Source organism: Mytilus californianus, unplaced genomic scaffold (genome assembly GCF_021869535.1).
Source record: "Mytilus californianus isolate M0D057914Y unplaced genomic scaffold, xbMytCali1.0.p SCAF_5, whole genome shotgun sequence".
NCBI classification, from domain to species: domain Eukaryota; kingdom Metazoa; phylum Mollusca; class Bivalvia; order Mytilida; family Mytilidae; genus Mytilus; species Mytilus californianus.
The window spans coordinates 51,064,288-51,086,267 of record NW_026262701.1 but is presented as its reverse complement, the minus strand read 5'-3'; the positions used below and the strand labels follow the sequence as shown (position 1 = coordinate 51,086,267).

The window sequence follows — 21,980 nt, the reverse complement described above, 5'->3', positions numbered from 1 at the left end:
AGATCATTAAAACCGAAAATTCCAATAAGGTGTGCCAAATAAGGTTAAGGCGATCTATCATGTCTGTATCTGGGAATTAGAAAAAAATTACAGTGTTTTAAAAAAAAATTCAACATTCAACTTAAGTGACGGTATCTTCCGCGTATTTGTAAGATATCACGCCAAAATATATAATTCTATGTTGCTGAATGGAACTTTTGATAACCCATTGTGTATCAACAGAAAATTTGATACCACAATCTAAGCATGTGTAGCTAAGATTATGATATTGCGCTTGCAATTATGTTTGCAACAGTTATAACATCAGATCAAACTTTCGCTTTAGGTTATCGACACAATGAAAATAACAATGATGAGAATCCAGATTGTGCTGTTTCCAAAGCTACATGTATCAAATACAGCAAGAATAGAAAAGATTGCATACTTGGTACTGTATAAATATTATCGAACTGTCCGTTTACATTTGCATATCTCCCGCCTATGAGCAATGACTTGTTCACCAATGGTAATCACAGGACCCTAAATTATAAGATATTTATCAGACTTTCATGATATCAACAAGCAGTTTCAGAAAACAAGTTTTCAATGTTTTTTTATGAATTTCCAATTTGCACTTTTTAATTTTAAAATTGTATAGGACTGGTTCAATGGAGCTAATAGAAACACTTTCGAAGTATTTCGGAATGTGTAGCATATAATTGTGCATTTCTCATATAACTTTTACATTGTATCAGAATTACAAAACCCCTTTTATTTTCCTATCGTTAAAACGAAAATGCTGCTATCAATAAAACCGCATTTTTTTTTTCGAGAAAAAGCAATTTAAAGTAAAAAGGTATGTAAAATACATGTACTAAATAAAAATCCAACTTCACCGTATACAATATAATAACAATGTACCACTCACCAGTGACAAAATTATACATGATCATATTTATCAAGAAAAGAACACTTTTAAGGAATTTATTGACGGAATGTTATCAAGTGACAGAACTTCAAGGCTTCACGAGCAAACAATATCTATGTTACAAGTTATTTGATAAATAATACACATATTTACATTTCAACATAAATCATATTTAAGAAAACATAACTGAAGAATGGAGAATGTGCGTAATGTCTTTAAAAGACTCTATGTCTGCAAATTCTAAAACTTCAAGAAATAAAAACGTTTGAAATTGGCTGATATTTAATTTAATTTAAGAAAATCTCTTTTTTACCGTATCTGCCACGGTATTTGCGAAATTTCAAATGTGCCTTTTTGTCCTCCACGGAGACGCTTTTCTGAAAGCATCTATTTTTATTTTGCTTCATGTAAAAATGCAAGATTTTGATTGGTTAATGTGAGGGTGATAATTTACTCTATATGGTAAATACTCTATTACCCTTCACAGTGACGCTTGATCAATTGTGTGCTTAATTAGATACAGATGGTTATTACATATGTACAAGTCGACATAGTTGATTACTTTGAATTTGAATATTAATAGACAGTTATAACAGAACATTCAGTATAATAGATTGAATAACACATAGTTGAGAGCGTGACCATGTTGATAGAACAGATTGTTAACCCTCGAAAAGACACTGTCATCCTTGGCTTCGTTTTATTTATATAATGTTAACCTCAGCGCAAACATAATGGATTTAAATACAATGTTTAACTAATTCATTGCTATTGATATTCCGTTTATTTAAGCAGATGCATCATGTTCAGGAAGGATTTTGCGAAAAACACCCTTTCAACATGATCATATTCAGTATTAACGTGTACTGTTTGAAAATTGGTCATATTTTTATTTTCTTTTTTAATTTCAAATTTGTAAACACAAGAGCATATCGGTTATACGGCAATAAGACGGCAAACAAACAAAAAAACGAAAGACATTTAGAGGTGAACATACGGTCATCAACACCAGACACGTGTCTATACAATGTGTCATGCTTTATATATTTGCCTGAATCTAAAATAGTAGAGAACAAATTTTACAAAGACTGTGAAAGATATGCCTTCAAAACCTTCTTGTCTTAAAGACGAAAGCATTTTTATAGCCTATTAAGATTTTACTAAAATTTCAAGCTTTATATCTTTGAAGAGTTTTTACGACAAACAACAACTACTGACAAGGTTCCTGGCTCCTGACAATTTTCGGCAAATTTAATGAGACAAAAAACATATTTGTAGCACCAAAAGTTTGCAACTGTGTAACGAAAATAATCATAATAATAAAGTTCATCGCATATTGCTTTCTAGCCAGCAGAAATTATGATGATAGTCCATTTCTGCTTATTGCTGACCAGCGAGGTAGAGCTTTGTACAAGATTGATGCAGAGTCCATGGAAAAATCAGTCATACCTGTGAAAGAACTGGACCAGCCATACGGCATTTCTTTTGACATGGTAGACGATATGGTGAGTATGAGAATGATATTTATGAGGGTGTGGACAGGGTTTACAGAATAGAGACTAATAAGTCCAAAACAATGAAGTATAAGAAGAAAATGAGCAGAAAGAATACAAATGTCATAATAATTGGGTACAATAATAAAAAAAATAGAGAATAATTGGCAAGAAATCAAAGAATAGATAAAAATGTGCTAAATTCTTAAAGAATGAAGTAAGGAAGACACCACAACTACTCATCCAGACCCTTATTTATAAAAGTCATTGTGGTTTTATTCCTGCAATTCTTGTATTGAAATAATTTCGTGTTTGTACCATAGGAACTACGTATGTTGTAAACCTCAGCCTTCTCCAGTTTCTAAGCCTCATACAAAAAAGTTGATGACCTAATATTGTATATATGTAGGTACTTGGTTACAACAGTGAGTTCATTTTCTGCATTTTAACGATCTGTAAGCTCATTTCTTTAAAAGACGTCTCTCCGAAACTATATTGTTGCAAAGATGTTTTGTTTGTTTGCAGGGTCATATTAAATATCTTTGAAAACTATTGGCTTTTTTGTCTATAGGAAAATTTTAGAAATATTTTGTTATACACAAATACTTGTTTGTGATATGTTCCCGCTTTGAATATTAAGATATGAAGGTCTGAATGGGTTTTAAAGAATACAGAATTATGGACAAAAATAACAAAAATATAATAACGGAGCGCTGAAAATGTTTAGCTTATTGTATAATAGGTGAAATAGTAAAAATTAAAGAAATATGGCAAACAAAATAGAATACAGAAATGTAGATCCCATCCTGTAACAAACACTGTTTGAACATTTGCTAAGATATACTGCCAGATTATCTCATATTCCATCGTTATTTTTAATGTAGGTGTATTGGACTGACATAGGAAGTAGACAAAACTCAATATCTCGAGCGTATTTGGATGGTTCATTCCAAGAAATTATATTCTCTCATCAAGACTTATGTGAGTTACTTCAATTGATTTTAATACTAGGACGTTCCGTACTGCAACAAATGTGCTTTTTAAAGTGATGGTCAAACTGTTCACCAATTCATCTCGATCGCCAACGGTGCAGTACCTACATATTCAATTTATTATACCCCGTTCCGAAGTAGAAAGGTATACTGTTTTCCCTTGTTTGTTCGTCCGTCCTTCCCTTGAAATTTTCCTTCACAGTTTTTTTTTCAAATTTATCAACCACAGCTTCCTGAATTATGTATCAGGCTTGACTAGTGTGAACATGTTTTAGTATATGCTGTAAATTCATTAGATGTTTGCATAGGCTTTTTTCAATATAAGATGAATCTTGAAAAGTTTACATTTTAGAGCTCTACATCTTTATCATGATAAGTTACTATTTCAAATTATATTTCATGGAAAGTACAAAAGCTTCTACCAATGTCCACCGAACAGTGGAGAACATACCAAGGAGCAATAAAACAACAGTAGTCGAAATTGACTAAAAAAAAACACCATTGCAAAACAGAAGATACACAGAAAAAAATCACCATTTGATAAAAAAAGACAAACAGACAAATTACAGTGCACGAAATACAAAAGAAAAAACACAAATTAAGCAACACCAACGAATTTCAAGGAACAATTTTTTTTTTGCAGGATGCTAATTTGCTCTCCTTTTAGTATGTTAACCATTAATTTGCATTTATTAAAATATATAACGCGTATTAACAAATTAAAGTTCTGTTTTCCTCCTGAAGATTCCACAGCAATAGAGATAGACAGTGATTTACGTCTGGCGTTCTTCAGTGATTTTTCCTTCCATAGAATAGGCGTGTTACACATTCCATCACTGACATATAAGTACATTTTACAAGAGGAGCATTTCCATCCATTTTCTTTTCATCTCCATACACACAAGTAAGTACTATCAACTTTTGCCATGCAATACCATTAATCATCCCAAGCGTTCTTATTATTTCAGCTCTTAACGGCAAATCTATTACCATACCTTTTAACGAGATAATTGATAAATTTCGAAAAGAGATAATATTCATTTGATTATAAATGTTGTTGAAGTAACGTTTTAGAAATTGAATTAGGAGTTTTCATTTTAAAAATAGGACAAGTTCTCTAAAGAAATTCATTTTAACTAATCATATCATCTTCTTTAAAAGTTGATATTCAATCAAATTACATAAGTATGAGATACGATTTTACAGTAATTATCCGGAAATATACATATCAAAACACGGAAGTTTTCCAAGAATTGTCAGTAGTATTATAGGAAGTGGAAAGACAATCGGAGTAACAGATGAAGCAGTAAAACCAAGAGGGGTTTATCTTGATGAAAAAGGTAGGAACAGTTAAGGTAGTCTTAGCTACCTGTTTTTTTATTAGTTGCACATGTAATTGGCTTTGAAATAGCTTTCAGTAACTGTGAGTTCTCTCAGATCTGTACTGTTGTGTCTTACGTGTTTTTGTGCTTTGTGTCGTTCTGATGACTTAAGGATGTCCGCTACTCTGGGTTTTTGAATTTTTGTCAGATGTTCGGAATCCTCTGGTTTTATCCATGTAGTGCCATTAAAAAAAATTTGCCCTTTAACCCTTCTTTTCTTTCTATAATTTGAACACACATAGTTTAAAATGTCATCTTTGAAAATCTTATTAAATCCTTGTTATTTTTTCATCGTTTTTGACAGAAAAAAGGTACCAATGTTAAATGTATGAAACATCTAGAGAGAATTATTTCCCGCCAAATTTTCAATGGCTTATATCTCGAAAACAAGCACAGGGACCCTTCATTTTTTTCTACTTTTTAAGTTCCTTTATATATATACTAATAATTTATAACACTCTTTTAAAAAGCTTGTTATTTTGAAACAGAGTAGCGAACATCCTTAAGCCCAGTTCTAATGTTCTGCTGTTACATCACTTAGGTTAGGAGAGGGTTGGGCGCCGGCTAACATGCTTAACCCAGCCATATTCTGTATGTGCCTGTCTTAAATGTGGAACATGTAACTCAGTGGTTGTCGTTTGTTTCTTGTATATCATATTTGTTTTTTGTTTCTTATATAAATCTGGTCGTTAGTTTTTTAAGATTTAATTGTTTTCATTTGACATTTCGGGACCCTTTATTGATTGCTATATGCGGTTAGGGTTTTGCTCATTGTTGAAGGCCTTACGGTGACCTATAGTTACATGTACGTACTTCTACGCCATATTGTCTCTGGTGGAGTGTTATCTCATTGGCAATCATACACACTTTCTTATTTTTATATTATCTAAATCTGTTTGTGAATAATAAAAATAACTGATATTTTTAATTAGTTTTGAGAACCATGATATGTCATTGGATGATTCAACAGCGCATGAGTTATTGTCATTGTTAAAAATATTCAAAATGAAAGTCTTCAAACTGTCTTCCTTTGTATTTTACATAACTATTAGTTCTACAGTATACTTGTTTTTGGTGCAAACGAGTTTTTTTAATTTATTTTTCATGAAATAGAGGCGAAAGATACCAAAGGGATATCCAAACTCATAAGTCGAAAACAAAATGACAATGCCATGGCAAAAAAACGAAAAACGACAAAAGGACAAACTAGTCTACAAAACACAACATAGAAAACTAGAGACTAAGCAACACGAAACTCACCAAAAACCGGGGTGATCTCATTTGTCCCGGAAGGGTAAACAGACCCTGTTCCACCTGTCACACCCGTCGTGTTACTCCTATAAAATATGATGATACGTTATATCAAGTTATTAGAAATCACGCAATAGTGAATTGATAATTGACATTTCTCTAAACCTTAAGACATCACCAAATTTTCAACCATCGTCATGTAAATTTTTTAACCTTGTAACTAAACCGAATGTGAAATGTTGAGATTGAACTTTTTTTTATGACATAACACTCACTTGAGTAATCAAGTAAAACATTGTAGTTAGGGTATATGTACTTATGCGCTTTTTTATGAGAAAAATTACCAAGCTTCTTTTAAAAATCCTACTAACGGCATATATGACATCCAATTAGTCAGTATTAAATCACATTCATAAAGCATTACTTTTTTGTTCATCTTATTTTTAGTTTCAACGATATCTAAAATTATTCCTGTATTAGTTTTTTTTTTTTGCTACTTGCATTACTTCAAGTATGGAGATAGAGAAGGGTTATATATTCAATTTCCCAAATTATATATTTGTGTAATCTGCTTTGGTATTGTAATGATATGTAATAGTATAGAAATTGGTCAATGCAGTTCCTCTTTCTGTTGGATACCTCTGCCCACATTTAAGGCGTCCGTTTCATGACACGAGATGCATAGAAATGCAGCCATGTTACATGCCGAAATCAGCATACATTTGTTTTCCAGTGACATTCCAAATTTTTCGTCTTCATCCGGAACACATTTTTGCAGAATCTTCCTTTGATTTTTTTTTAGTTTTGTTCTCGTCCCGAATATGCACGTGTTTTTGTTTAGTCCCGAACAGTTTAAATTGTTGAGCTACTACTTACGGTTATTTTTTGTATGTTTTGTATGTTTTGTCTTATTTGTATGATTTGTATGTTTTTTTGTTTTTCGTTTGTTTTTAATCTTAGATCTATATTGGATCGATAGTTATGACAACACTGTAAAACATCTCAATACTACGTCTGGTAACCCATCTACAATGCTATATGGATATTTACATGAAATGGAAATGAGAGATCTTGAACTTTACAGAAACAAGTACATGTTCGTTTCTGATGTAAAGAATGGTCGAATAATGAGGTAATTAAACAGTTACATGTATCTTTCCCGAACACCACAAGCCTGTCAACACTAAGGTTGTAAGTTCGCGCCCTGCACATGGCAGGGGCGTTCGACTCTATTCTTAATTGACCAGGATTACCAGCTTTCCTCTTGAGGCTCAGTGGTTCTCTCTTGGCACTACGACTTCCTCCAACAATAGAAACGGGTCGACACCAAATAGTCCATAGTGCTGAAAGTGGTGTTAAAAAAACTCCATAAAAATCAATATTTGAATCTTGCATGTGATAACATACAAATGAGTTAGGTTTCACATTTTTCTGCAATGAGTTAACACTAGCCTGTATTTTATTCCAGTGTATTTCAATCATGGATCAGTAAACGTGGGAATGCTGACTAATTGTATATACAGTCGTGTTCATTTGTCATGTTAATGCAGTACAAACCAAATTACTTATCTGTTTGAAAGGACACCAATTAATTGTCAACACATTTTACAGTGTAAACGTAAAAAAAGACAGAAAACCAAAAAAACAAGAAAAATCAAGTCACATCTACAGGTCAACATACAGACCTTTCAATTGACAAGTGTCTACACCATGCCATACTCTAAACAGCCATTATGTTAAAAGAAAGCTGTTGATTTCAAACACTATCAAAGATTTGCAATCAATCTCTTTATTGACATTAAGAACCTAAACCGGGAATCTAAACAAAAACACTTTATCGGTCAACACCAGTCATACATATAGCTGTTCCACGTGTTCCGTGCATTTTGAAAATAAGAAGATGTGGTATGATTTACAATGAGGCAACTATCCACCAGTGACCCAATTGACATGGATGTAAGCACAAATATAGGTCACTGCACAGCCTTCAAGAATAAGCAATACCCAAACTGTCTAGTCAACTACAAAGCAACGACATAACAAAATGTAAAACACGATTCAAATGGGAAAACTTATTGCGTTGAATGTATTTTTTTCAGATTTAACCTAACTGAAATGCACGAAAAGATGGATACCTCTAGTTATATGATTGCTACAACTATTACAGATTTATATGCACCATCAGGAATGACGCTGATTGATCTTTTCAAATTCGATTTAAAAGGTTTGAATAGTGTGTTCATTTCAAGACAGAAATAAAAATACATATTACAGAAAAGATCATAGTTACTAACTAGTGAAAAATACATATTATATATAAGTCTGTAAAACTTTAGTGAATAAAAAAAATAGCGCGAATATAGTTAAAGGCGAAAATATTTACATACTGACATTCTGAGTTATATGAAATGCTTATAGATATATAATTATAATTGAAAAGATATCGATAACACTTTATACTTTAATTGGTAGCAAAATAGAGAACACGCCCACTTCATTTGAGCTCTGATGGATAGTTGTCTCATTGGCAATCATACCTCATCGCCTTTTTTTTTATGTATGTAGGGTGAATTATGATAGTAGAATAATCAAATACGATCACGGGATTATTCCACAAGCTATCTTTTGACCAAAAATGATTGTTTTATTCCGACTCTCACATCAATTCATACGATTACATAGCAAGTCAAATTTTGCTACAACCCTTTTGGTTGATTGATTAATTGTTGTATATTAACGTCAAGTGGCAAATATCCCATGCATATTTAGAAAGAACACATCAAATGAAGTACGGTTACAAGTGAAATACGATTACGAGTCGACTTCATGCATTTTAGGCTGAATATCAAGATCTTTTTGTGAACATCCATTGCATATATAGTGCACATCTTTTACTTGTAGTACGTGATATCAAATGCAGCCAGTGTGACGGTGTGTGCCTTGGCAATGACAACTGTTTAACAGATTTTGAAAATTTTGTAAACAATCATATCTCAACAGGTAAATTGTAAATAGCAAATTCAATATGTTTCAAGAAATACTGTCAAACTAATTAAATAACCCAATTTCGCCTGTGATTTATTTTTATCACCTTAATTTTGTGAATAGAAAAATAGCGCGAATATAGTTATTGGCGAAAATATTAGCATACTGGCTTTACATTTGACAATTGACAGGTGTCTTCACAATATGACAAATTTTAAACCGCCTTTAATAGATGAGACTAATAGGGATCTGAAATCAACACCTTAATCCTGAAAATTAATTGCTTAAAAATTGTAAACACGACAAAAAAGTATCTGCAAAAATAACTTCGTTTACAATGAATGAAAATCGATGTAAAGAGTTCATAGGGAGCTTGGATTCTGTAATTCACAGTACGATATACTTTGTTTCGGATCAGCTAACCCTGTGCCAGTTCCAGTCTGTAATAAATTATCCAGATGATAACAGATTGTATTTCTAGACATATTGTGTTGAGGGAAAAACCCTTTTATTTCTTATCATCAACTTAAATCACAGCTATGCTTTCAAACGGTGGTCAATATACCCTCATTTTCTAATAGCAGTCCAAATTTCCCCCTTTATCTCAGACGACCTCCATTACTAGGCCTACTTATTATGGTTTAATTTGTTCTCGTCCTGAACACGCATGAAATATTTGCCACTGGACGTTAAGTGACCAACAATCAATCATTGAACCTTGATGTCTCGATTTCAGATCAAAAGTAAAATTGAACACTATCAATGACTGTATAATTTGACCAAAATGTTAAAAAAAAATCTTCAGCAAATAATTCAAGGACATAGTGACCTGCATGTTTCTGAACTTTTTCTGTTGTTCGTTAACAAAATTAAAAATGTTCCATATTTTACTGATTTCAAGAGTTTAGAACACATTCACGTCACATACCGGTATATCATAATCATGCCGTTATTTAAGTGTAATTGAGTTCTTATATAGTTTTAATTTGGATATTGCCAATAAATAACTTGAAGATTAAACAAAGCTATTTGTCTAAAGAAGAGAGGCTTTACTTGTTCTTATACGGAGTCTTGTAATCCGATTGATAATTATGCTTCGCATTAAAAACACAAGCAGAGATGACAGTTTTGAAGTATCTTGAATATTTTTTATGAATGAATGTACATGTATGTACTATATAAGGCGGTATTTTCTGTAAGTTTTCACTGAAATAATAATTCTTATATGATTTCCATTCAATGTATTTCCCAATACTTAAATGAGATTAATCCGTTAGAATTTTTTCCTTGGTTTACATTTTGATAGATCTACTTTCGTACCTATGTAAACAATAGGTCGATTTCACTGAAATGTTTTAATGTACGATATACTTGTATGGAATCGTGGGATTCAAACAAAGTTGAAATTGAAAGACAAATTAAGAATATAACTAAAAATGAACTAAATTATTGCAATTTCAGAATTATCTGCATACAGACATAGAAATAAGAAGATGTGGTATGAGTGTCAATGAGACAACACTCCATCCAAGTCACAATGTATGAAAAGTAAACCATTATAGGTCAAAATACGGCCTTCAACACGGAGCATTGGCTTACACCGAACAGCAAGCTATAAAGAGCCCCAAAATGACTAGTGTAAAACAATTCAAACAGGAAAACCAACGGTATAATCTATATAAAAAACGAGAAACGAGAAACATCTATGAACCACACCAACAAACGACAACCACTGAACAACTGGACACGCTAACAATTATACATGTGTACACTTTTATTATTTTATGTCAGGATTCTGTATAATACCACATACTTTGGGTGAAAATGTAGAAGTTATTAATGCAAGAAGAAGAACCATGGTATATAACGGATACACATTGTCCGTGTCTTGTAAAAGAGGACTTCATCTTGAAAATCCAAGTAGCCCTATACGATGCATTAATGGAAACTGGACAAATCTGCCGATGTGTGTAAGAGGTATGGTTTGGTTTTTCACGCTATTTTTTTTTTTTTATTGAAGGACTGATAGTACATTTTATAATATTTGTTATTATGATATCATGTTGTCAATAATTTCTTACAGAAATACAAATTTAATATTCGCCGATGTTTTTGCTGTTCAATTTTATAATTATAGCTAAAATGTAGAGCGTTTCCGATTAGCTGTAAAATATTGCATCTTTATCGAATGAACAATACTTTCTTCTTTAAGTTTGGTACGCACTATAATAGATGTTCCGAGCAAAACGATATTAGCACGCAACGAAACCAGAGAAAAGCAAGATGGCATAAATGTCTATTGCGTCCTTACTGCAGACATCATAGCTGTATGAATTGGATGAAGTAACAACAATGTTGCTAACACATTTTGGTACTTTATAAGGGTTATTACTCTAATATGGAGAGATATTTATATGGAGGAATATTTGTGCAATTAACCTTATATTACTTTCCAAATTATGGCAGTGATCCTATGGCACAATTATTGATCTGATTTGGAATAACAACCAAAGCGATAAATTTGATTTCTTTTTATTTACATTAGATGTAAATTTCATATCAGTCTTACATTCTGATTGGTCAATATCCTATGAAATTGAAACTATATGAGCAAATAACAGTTACAATTACCGGGACTGCTTTCTTATTGATCGAGTACACAAATGCACACAAATGCCGACAATGTAATTTACACGTTTCCGAGTTGTCGTTTTCATAATTGATAAAGTTTGTTTTTAAAAATCCAACAAAATAATAAATATATCAATAACTCAAATAAAGACATGTTGTCGTATAGATCGTTAGTAGAACTAACTGGTGTTTTGATATCGGAAGTTAATACTAGATAAATCGTCTGCTAATAGCAAGTTTTCGCATCAACAATATCTGATCAGGACAGTCTGGGTAAATATCTGGTGAATCTACAAGCAGAAATATCATCTGACAATGAAGAATATATACTAGCTAACATAGGCCTTTTTGAGCTGCAACCTGTTGATTTACTAGACACAGAAATTGAGCTTATTCTGGAGCAGAACCTACCACCATCTGAGCCACAAGAAACAATTCAGCCAGGTCCATCAGCTGGCCTACAAACCCAGAACTCTGTGTTGCCATCTTACCCTAAAAGATTCAAGCCAATGGAAGAGGATGAACTCCAGTCACTTCCATCAGTCCAAATTAACAAAACTGAACACAAAATGGGGAGTAAAAGTGTTTCAGGGTGCGTTTATATGAATAGATTGTAATGCATTTTGTTTAATTAAAAAAAAAAATTAAACTCATAAAAATTGGTAACTTCTGTCTATTTTCATTGAGCTATGAGATATTATATAAATAACACATAGCTGAGAGGGTGATAGAGCAGATTGTTACCCCGAGAAAACATTGTCATCTGAGGCGAAGCCAAGGTTGACAATGTCTTTTAGAGGGGTAACAATCAGCTCTAGCACCCTCTCAGATATGTGTTATTTAATTTATTATACTGAATGTTCTGTTATTGCTGTCTAGTAAATTTCAAATTCAAAGAAATAAACTGTGACGTCTTGTACATAACAATCATCCATATTAATAAAAGCGCACACTTGATCAAGCGTCTCCGTGAAGGGTAATAGAGTGCTTGCCATGGGATAGAGTAAATTGTCTCCAACCAATCATAACCTGACATTTTGACATGAAGTTTAATAATAGAAATTGCCTAAAATGTGATTATCAAAATCAACAAATGCTCTTAAAATTTTTATATCTTATAACTTCTTAAATGCTGTATATTTAGAAATTATTCCACACATTTATAATTGAGATTTCGTCATTTTAGACCAAAATGCGATTTATGTTTTTGCGATATTGAGAAAAATCCTGCTTCATTCATACAAAATATTCCATAATGTGGAATTATTGAAATTTCAACCCAGTCGAATTTTTCGGAATAATAAAAACATTGCAATAAATTCTGAATTTACAGTATCCAGAGAACAGCAATGTATAGTGGCAAAAAAAAATAACAAAAAAAAACCCAAAAACCTTGGATAATTTTCTTAAACGTTAACCCTAGCAACAGTTATAATAGCCATTATACTACCAAGGTGTGTGTAATAAGAAAGCTAACCAATATAAAGAATTCATAATTTAATGCTTCTTTTTTAACTTTATTGAGGTGTAAAAGCATTGACCAAAGCACAATTTCTATAAAAGCTTCAACACTTTTACAACCCTATGTACAAAAAAGCATTCAATTCTTAATTATTTTTACACTTAAAAAGTGCACACAATAAAGGCTTTTTACAACCCTTTAAATTTCCAAAAAGAAGCAGTATCTATTAAAATCATTTTTTTAGAATTGAATACCTATTTTTGTAATTTTATTGGGGCATAATTGTTTCTAAATAACTTTTAATATGCTTCTACTTAAAATGTGTGCACTATCAACACCTTCACAACACTACATGTATATAAAACATGTATTGCAAAAAGATGCAATAATCCATTCAACAAGTTCAATTCTTATTATAGTTACTTTTTCTGCTAGACATATGAAACTAAGAGATCCATTAAAAAATATTTGGTTTATTTTCCAATGCATTGTTGAGACTTTGTCTTGGAAGAACATGCTACTGCTACATGTACATACAAGTATCATGAATGATGAATTTTTATCAAGTTCAATGTGGGTCTCATTGGGGTCTAAGCGTGACGCGGGATTGCCGATTTTTTGTAAGCGTGACACGTGAAAGTCAAATTATTGTGCCATGAAAACGGGAAATGAAGTCTAGCGGGACACGGGAAATTACAAAAAAATGAGAATTGCTTACGTACATAGTGTAAGCGGGATGCGGGAATCTGACAAAACAGTAAGCGGGATCCGGGATCAGAACCCCCCCAATGAGACCCCCTTCAATTGAAAATTAAATTCAAAATTTAGATTTTCTTGTGATAATTGTAAGAAATTACAGATTTCATAAAACATACATGTAATGTTATCATTTTGAAACAAAATGTCTTATTAAAGAAGATCGTAAAGGGGGTGAAAATGCGCGGATGAACGAGAAATAAAAAATTGAAAACAACACGTTTAATAATTTCATGCGTTCGAAGCGCTTTTCTGAATTTACCTTCATCAGGAACGCTCAAAACCAAACATTTGAAATCCGAGGGATGTAAAAGTACCGAAACAATTGAAGAGCTATACCTAAAAAAATAGCCAAATTCATCTAAGGCCAACTTTGCCTGAGGGAGTTGAAACCTTAGTTTTCTTTATAATTTCAAAATTTATAAACGGACAATTTTAGAGAGGTTTGTTATAAATCATGTCAGGACCGAAGTACTGACTACTGAGCTGATGATACCCTCGGGGACTGATAGTCCACCAGCAGAGGTATCGACCCAGTGCTGTAAAAAATTGAAAACAACACGTTGAATAATTTCATGCGTCCGAAGCGCTTTTCTGGATTTACCTTCATCAGGAACGCTCAAAGCCAATAAAATGACCATGTCATGATGAACGAAAAATAAAAAATCCTTGCACGGTGCTTTTTTTTTTACCAATTTCAGAAAACACTGAATAATAAGCTTCATGAACAGAAGCACTTCAGGCACTTGAAATAAAAAAGGCAAAACACGTTGAATGAAAATAATCCTTTACCACCCTCATTAAAGATAGCCATGCTATGATTGTTGTCAGTGAAAATAACATACATGTATTTATATGAAATGAACATTTAACGCAGTTATTTTTGAATACATGTATGAAGTCAGATTTGTTGAAGCATACAGTATAATATTAGTTTTTTTGTTTTTCAGAAAGGTTTCTTGAAAGTTCAGGTCGTCACTTAGATTTCAACTGTGTCACTAAAATTGACCTCACCAACAAACTTCGACATTTTTATGCCGAGGCAAAACCAAAAAATCCAGAAAAAAGGGCGCAATCTATGACACATGAACATGCAGGCGTATATCACAAAAATACCCCGAAAACTGTGAGAGCTGCTCTCCACAGGCATTTAAAAGACATTAATAGAGATTTTGATATCGTAAAAGACAACGAATTCAGACCAAGAAACATATTATACTAGATAGTATCCTCAAAATGATGGTTGCAACTGGAATTTCACGCCCAACCAAACATAACGACATTGTAGAGCTTGAAGACCTCTGGTTTATTAACACATGCATTTTCAAACATATTAAAGATTCTGTTCTATATATTCCGGCGGAGGACCGAAAATGTCACATAATAATATGTAAAGAAAATGTAGGAGACGAATTTCACTATCTTTGTATATGCAAGTCTACCCAACTTGTTATTTTTAGAGAAAAACATATTCCTAGTTATTATACAAAGCATCCAAGCAAGCAGAAATTATCTGTTATGTTATCTTATTGCAATGTTTATTTATACAGACAGGTGTCATCTTTTATTAGAAAGCTAAATAACTTATTGTGATATGTATATTGATTTGTTTGGATTTTTATTTGTTTTTGTTTTTAAATGTTACCATTTATTATCAATCATGTTTATTATTGTATATTTACCTCATGTTACACATATATGTGTCTGAGCGTTGCTTTACAATAAATATTGATAATATAAGAATAAAAGTGTGGTATTGTCTTGACATACCATTTGTGTCGAGGGGTTTACAGTTTCATCACCAGTTGAACTTAAACTCTTTTGATTTCAAAATTGATGCAGATGGGGATGAATAACGTCATGATAAATCATGAAAAACCAAGAAAAACATCCAGGGTGGAGTTTCAATTGAAGAAGCCCCTTCAGACAAGTTTATGTAGTTTAATGTGACTGACAAGAAATTTTGTCCACTTTCTGCATTGAAAGAACTCAAAGCAAGGACAGACCCATGTGCCAAATCCCTATTGAATCGTATTGTAAAGGACTAAGATGTCAGCAGAGGTGTAAGCGTGTGGTATACAACCCAAGCTTTGGTAAAGCGCACATACAGCGGTTTCATGTCTGATATTTGCAAGAATACAAAATGTAGTTAGGTCTGCACCGCTCACTGTTTGCGAGCGACAGTTATTCAGTGTATGAACGACGCCGGCCATGAGCTGAGACACATTATGTACATGACTGGGCATCGGAACGAATCGTTAATATGAAGTCACAACCGCCATTGCTCCGCGCTTCACACAAAATGTGCTTCGGTCAATCCTTTTACACACCAATAACACTACAAACATATGCAATCAATTCTTAAATAAACACTTAGTCGATACTATTTATTCAAAATAATGATATGTAAGTCTACGATGAAAGGACATGATATTATACAAAAGTAGCCATGAAGTGCTAAAAATATGACACCTTCATTTAGATAAATAAATATCAATGTTCTAGATTTCAAATTTGCTGTACCTAATGTGGTTTTCTTTTGTCCATATTTTTTGCGATATTTAGGTATTTGTAATATGAATTTTCTGGTTTTTTTTTGTGCTATCGGATAATAATACTACATACTTGCATTCATTGATTTCTCCAGAAATTTCAGATTATTGTTTACAAATATAATATTAGTTACATAGTGTGCTAATGACCTAATACGATATATATGGGGTCAGTAAATTTCATATGGGGTCAGAGCGAAGCTCGAATCCCCATATGGAATTTACTGACCCCATATATATCGTATAAGATCACTAGCACACTATGTAACGAATTTATCTTACCGACTATCTTAATATGTGGCATTTAGACTAGTGACCTATCAAAGTGATCAAATCTTCAATACCGTTAATATTAAGAACCTATACTTCTATTGGTCTATACAAAAACAAATGCCAACAATAACAACTTGTTAGCTTTAAATGTGTTTTATGAATTTATTTCAATAGTTCATCATCAATTTCTTTGTCTGTTGAAACCTTTAAGTTTTTTCCTCAACACCGTGTTGTTTTTATAAAGGGACGTAACACCGCTACTAACCGTGTATTGAAATAAGCCCCGCCTACTAACCCAAAATGGAATATACACGGTCTTCACGCGGTTGCTTTTAACCAATCATATTCCTAGAAATGTATAGGAGGTAAGATAATTAGTATTCTTCGATGCAACATCGTTAATGGCGGATTTATTAATATAATTATGCAACAGCAATCATCACGTGACATGAATTTCACAGGCTAGTGATACAGTAGTTGAACTACTTAGACCACTTGCCCACGGAGTCCCCCGTATTTATGTTATTAGGAAAGTTCTAGTCTAGTATTTTAATATTTCAGATGGGGAAATTCATGGAACGGAAGACAAAGGATGGAAGTTATTTTTAGAGAATGGCCAATTCTACATTTCACCTGAAATGATGACTTTGTCAGTTGTCGTTATAGGAGGTGGTGGAGGAGGATTTGACAATTCAACATTACTTAGTGTGGACCATGCTGGTCGTGGAGAGGACTCGATGTTTCTCGATGTTTTTGCTGAAGGTGGTAAAGGTGGAACATTACAGAGAGGTAATACACAAAACAAACATACTTTAGAATATATTCTTATGTAACAGTGTGAAAAATATAAATGTTAAGGAGGACATCAAAAGGTGTCATATCTTTGCCGGTGTTATTTTCCTCATTGCGAATACGCTTTAAATGATGCAATCATTTTAGATACGAGACAAGTATGATCCTTACATGAAGAAATCACTCCGAAATACAATTATTCAATCCTGGATCAACCGTTAACAATTGAATTACAGAAAATATCACTAAGTGTGTATAAAGAACTATGACATTATAAATTTATTTTTGGTATGTGGGCACAAAAAAAATATATTACCCTTTTCTACGACTTATTGAACAGTAAAATATAGTCAATCAAATCATGAGATAGATAATAACAACGAGTAAACAACCTGTTTTTTCAGTGTTTCAATATTAGAACAAAGATTTGCGGTATGATTGGGAAAGAGACAAGAATTTTTGCGCCTGTCCCAAGTCGGGAGATTCTGGCCTTTGTTAGTCTAGTATGTTTTTTTTAATTTTAGTTTCTTGTGTACAATTTGGAGTTTAGTATGACGTCCATTATCACTGAACTAGTATACATATTCGTTTAGGGGCCAGCTGAAGGACGCCTCCGGGTGCGGGAGTTTCTCGCTGCATTGAAGACCCATTGGTGGCCTTCGGCTGTTGTCTGCCCTTTAGTCGGGTTGTTGTCTCTTTGACATATTCCCCATTTCCATTCTCAAATTTAACTATTCCCCAGAGTCTAAGCAAAAACTATGGGTTACTGTACGGCCTTCAACAATGAATTCATAGCTATAATAGGCGCTGATATGAACAAATGTGAAACAATTCAAAAGAGACAAAACAAACGGCATGATTAAGGTCTAAACAATTAACAAAAAACATATATAACAAACAGCATCTAACGACAACCACTGCGTTAGAGGTTTCTGGATTGAGACGGGCACATTATAAAGGTGCTGGGTTTTATGTTTTCAAAAGTAAATAAAGCATGTATGGCTTGCTTAACAAACAAGCAAACGTTGATTTTTTTATATAAGTACATACTACAATAGTTCAGATGTTAAGGGTAGATTTATGGGTTTTTTTTTATTCTACTTTGAAATATGTTTAAACATTTAATCAGTTGATATATAATTTACTAAACCTTAAAAAGAGTTAGTGGTCCTGATGTTTACTGCTAAAAAATATTCATACGTTATTGAAAATTGATTGTGAACTGTTCATTCTAAGTCCTTTTTTTATACCAGTGTACTTACTTCTCTACATTGAGAAATTGTTAATTTATGCAAGGCTTGAAATACAGAAGTATAAATAAGCAGGTAAACAACATCTAAACAAATACAGAATGCAACATGCTGCGTCCAATAAAACACCGCAAATTAAGCACGATCCGACAAAAAAATCCATAATGAACTTCTATATGTGCACCAAAAGTGTAAATAGGTAAGCAGTTCCTTGTCCACATGCTGCAGTTACGTTATTGTTTACCAATGAGCTACTGGTTATGAATTAAATTGATCTTTATTTTACTTTGTTTTCCTGAATAGGTGGGAAAGGTGGCGGTGGCAATGTGTACGATGGCAAAGATGGAGGTCAAGAAAACAGCTGTAGCACAATCAAAAACTGTAATAAAGTTGATAGGATGGAAACATTTCTCCGTAGCCAGCATGACTATTCACCAACTAGTAAAAGGCGCTGTGCATGCTGCAAGATAAATGAAAGTGATATTGACGATAAAAGAGGAAAAACATACACAAGTTTGTGTGATTCAAACGGAATGGAATTTGGTGTTGGTGGTCAAGGAAATAGTGGATGGTCAGGTGGCGATGGGGGTATTTCCTGCAATATGATATATAAAGACGGGTATCCAGAGCATCGTACTGTAGATATACAAGTGGGTAAAGGTGGAAGTCAGTCGTATACTACAGCTGGAAATGGCATGGTACTTGTTACATGGGGAATGGGAAATGCATGTGTAGTTTTGTAACGAAATGATTGTGTAAACCCCTGGATTTATTACTGATACTTTATTATCATAACAGATTGCAAAAGTACGGAATATTTGTATTGTACTTTTTAGACTATTTATAAGCAGTCGAGATAAAAATTGCTTTCAAGTATACATAGTTTTCAAAGTTTTTAAATTCAGTTGATAATTTTTAATCATTTATGATATATTTTTTAAAATGTTTCAATTAGATACTTCGTTCAATGGTACACAACAGTACCAAATTCCGGAAAGACTGCAGTTTGAACAAACACTACTGAATCGAGCCCTTGTTCGATTGTTTATAAAGTTTTTAATAAGTCTTCACTTGACGATTAGGAAGGGGTTGTATCCGTCTTAAATAATTTTAAAAATGTATCTTTACGTCATCTAGTTTGAACCCAACTGGACAGTACCGTTTGATAACGATTGGACAACAATAATAACACTAAACAATACCAGTTTGCCATCTAAAGATCTCATTTTATTATGGTAGGTGTATAGAACGCCAGGACTGTCTTAGTACGTCGTTTATGTGTGACTAGTCACAATATTTCTCGGTTTATGGATGACCTAGGATTAAAAGGTATAATGACATGTTTTTCAGTATAGACTGAAGAAAAAACCTGTCTTATCAATTTTCAACAGCACACTTTTCATTATTTCTAAATAATATGGTAGTTTGCATTTATTTACCATATGCCTCGCCGAGGTATAGTCATTAATGTGCTGATGGCTTGTTGTGCGATGTAGATGTAGATCATGTTAACCATCAAGTTTGCTTTTTATTTTTACTAGTAGAAAATTAGTTATTTGCCCTTTTTGCTACATGCTATGTAACGTATTTTAATTAATTTAAGAGATTACTTTTTTTTGCGTCATTAGGTTTATGTCTCAATGCGAGAGCTGTATTTGATTTCGCAGTTCTATTCACAAAAACAATACTTTATATATTCAAATAGAGTCAATTCTAATGTCAATCATATCATTCTTTAACCTTACAATACATGTTACTGTTCTCTTATATTTATTTGCAATTATCAACTAAGATATGTTAGAAACATTTTATGTGTGTCACCTGCAAACCAGTGGAGGGCTTCAAAATCGGAAAAATTAATCAACAAGGGTTCAAAAAATTTGACTTTGATGAAGAGGTGTCTTCCCGGAATGTCTACATTTTAATAAATATCTATTCCAATGCCAACAGAATAAATTGAATAGATGTTGTTTAAGTGAACGGTTGTTGTTTTAGAACAAAATTTTTAAATTAGTATGAAAAGGTTACTGTTAAGGTAAAAATTATTTTTCCCCTTAAATTTCCCTTTTTTTTTTTTTTATTAAAAATGGAATGGAATAATAAAGAAAATGATAAGAAAGCTAAAAAACGAATAAATGAAATAAGATGCATTTATTGATTTTTTTTAAATACCGAAGTGAACTGTTATTTTAAAAAGTAAACGTCGTAAAATGTGACCATTCATGTTGTAAATTTTAAATATATGTACATGTGTGCATAATTCATGTGTAATTGTGACATGTGCTTTGATAGTTTGATGCATTTTGTTCTTTATCTTTATATATATCCATGTGCTTGTTTACATGATTATTTGGGGAGAAAACTGTTTCGACACTCAGTTTTTAAATACCTAGTATCATTTGAACCAAAAATGTAGCATATGAGTGCGCCAATTCGTAGCTATAATTTAATATTAATTTTACATTATACAATTGAAAACTGGAGAAATTACCAAAAACCAAAATGAAAGCAAGTGACAGCACAACTTGAATACACCATCATCAAATACATATTATGCAGCCCAACAGAAAAAAATCAAAGAATCTATAAATGAATAGCTAAGTTGTCAATACTACAAGTTCTGAAAATCTTTTAATTTTTTTCGTCTGATCTAGAAACAGCACTACCTTATAAATATCCACACTTCTGTATGCAACAATGCTACAAAGTTTTGTATTTTAGGTACTATAATTTGATGAAGCTAAGATATCTATCATATTAATGATCGATTGTTAATTGCTTAATGTCCAGTGGTAGTTATTGCATGCATGTTCGGGACGGGAACAAATTAACAATGGTACATACAATAGGTATAGGTCCTGTAATAGGGGTCGACCGGGATGAAGAGCGGGAAATTTGGAATGCCAGTGGAAAATCAGGGTAAATTGGATAGGGACTGAAATTCTGCCTTGCAAAAGACCACCAACCCATAAAAGAGCTGCTGCAACGGTTCGTAACGTAAAGCGCTTCGGACGCATGAAATTTATAACGTGTTGTTTTCACGCAGCAAATACAAAATATGCGTTTGTACGAACAGAACACATTCTGGGAATATTCAAGGACTAGGATTTGTATGACCCCGCAACTAAAAGTTGGGGGGGGGGGATATTGTTTTACCCCTGTCCGTCCGTCCGTCCCATTATGGGTATATAGTTATTCAACATAACTCCTCCTACAGTTTGAATGCTAGGAAGTTTTCACTTTGCTGGCTGTTT

General features: G+C 32.8%; 1 protein-coding gene across 1 annotated transcript in view; it reads left to right on the top strand.

The window, feature by feature from the left end:
- Window positions 1–21,020, top strand: part of LOC127702454 (uncharacterized) — a 36,791-nt gene extending 15,771 nt beyond the window's left edge. Inside the window, exons 6-16 of the mRNA XM_052206658.1 lie at window positions 326–427; window positions 2,255–2,412; window positions 3,285–3,381; window positions 4,137–4,296; window positions 4,599–4,732; window positions 6,986–7,157; window positions 8,125–8,249; window positions 8,927–9,025; window positions 10,802–10,987; window positions 17,246–17,473; window positions 19,030–21,020. Of these exons, the coding sequence (XP_052062618.1) occupies window positions 326–427; window positions 2,255–2,412; window positions 3,285–3,381; window positions 4,137–4,296; window positions 4,599–4,732; window positions 6,986–7,157; window positions 8,125–8,249; window positions 8,927–9,025; window positions 10,802–10,987; window positions 17,246–17,473; window positions 19,030–19,469 (1,901 nt within the window). The 3' untranslated portion in view covers window positions 19,470–21,020. The remainder of the gene's footprint in view (window positions 1–325; window positions 428–2,254; window positions 2,413–3,284; window positions 3,382–4,136; window positions 4,297–4,598; window positions 4,733–6,985; window positions 7,158–8,124; window positions 8,250–8,926; window positions 9,026–10,801; window positions 10,988–17,245; window positions 17,474–19,029) is intronic.
- The last annotated feature ends 960 nt before the right edge of the window (window positions 21,021–21,980 follow it).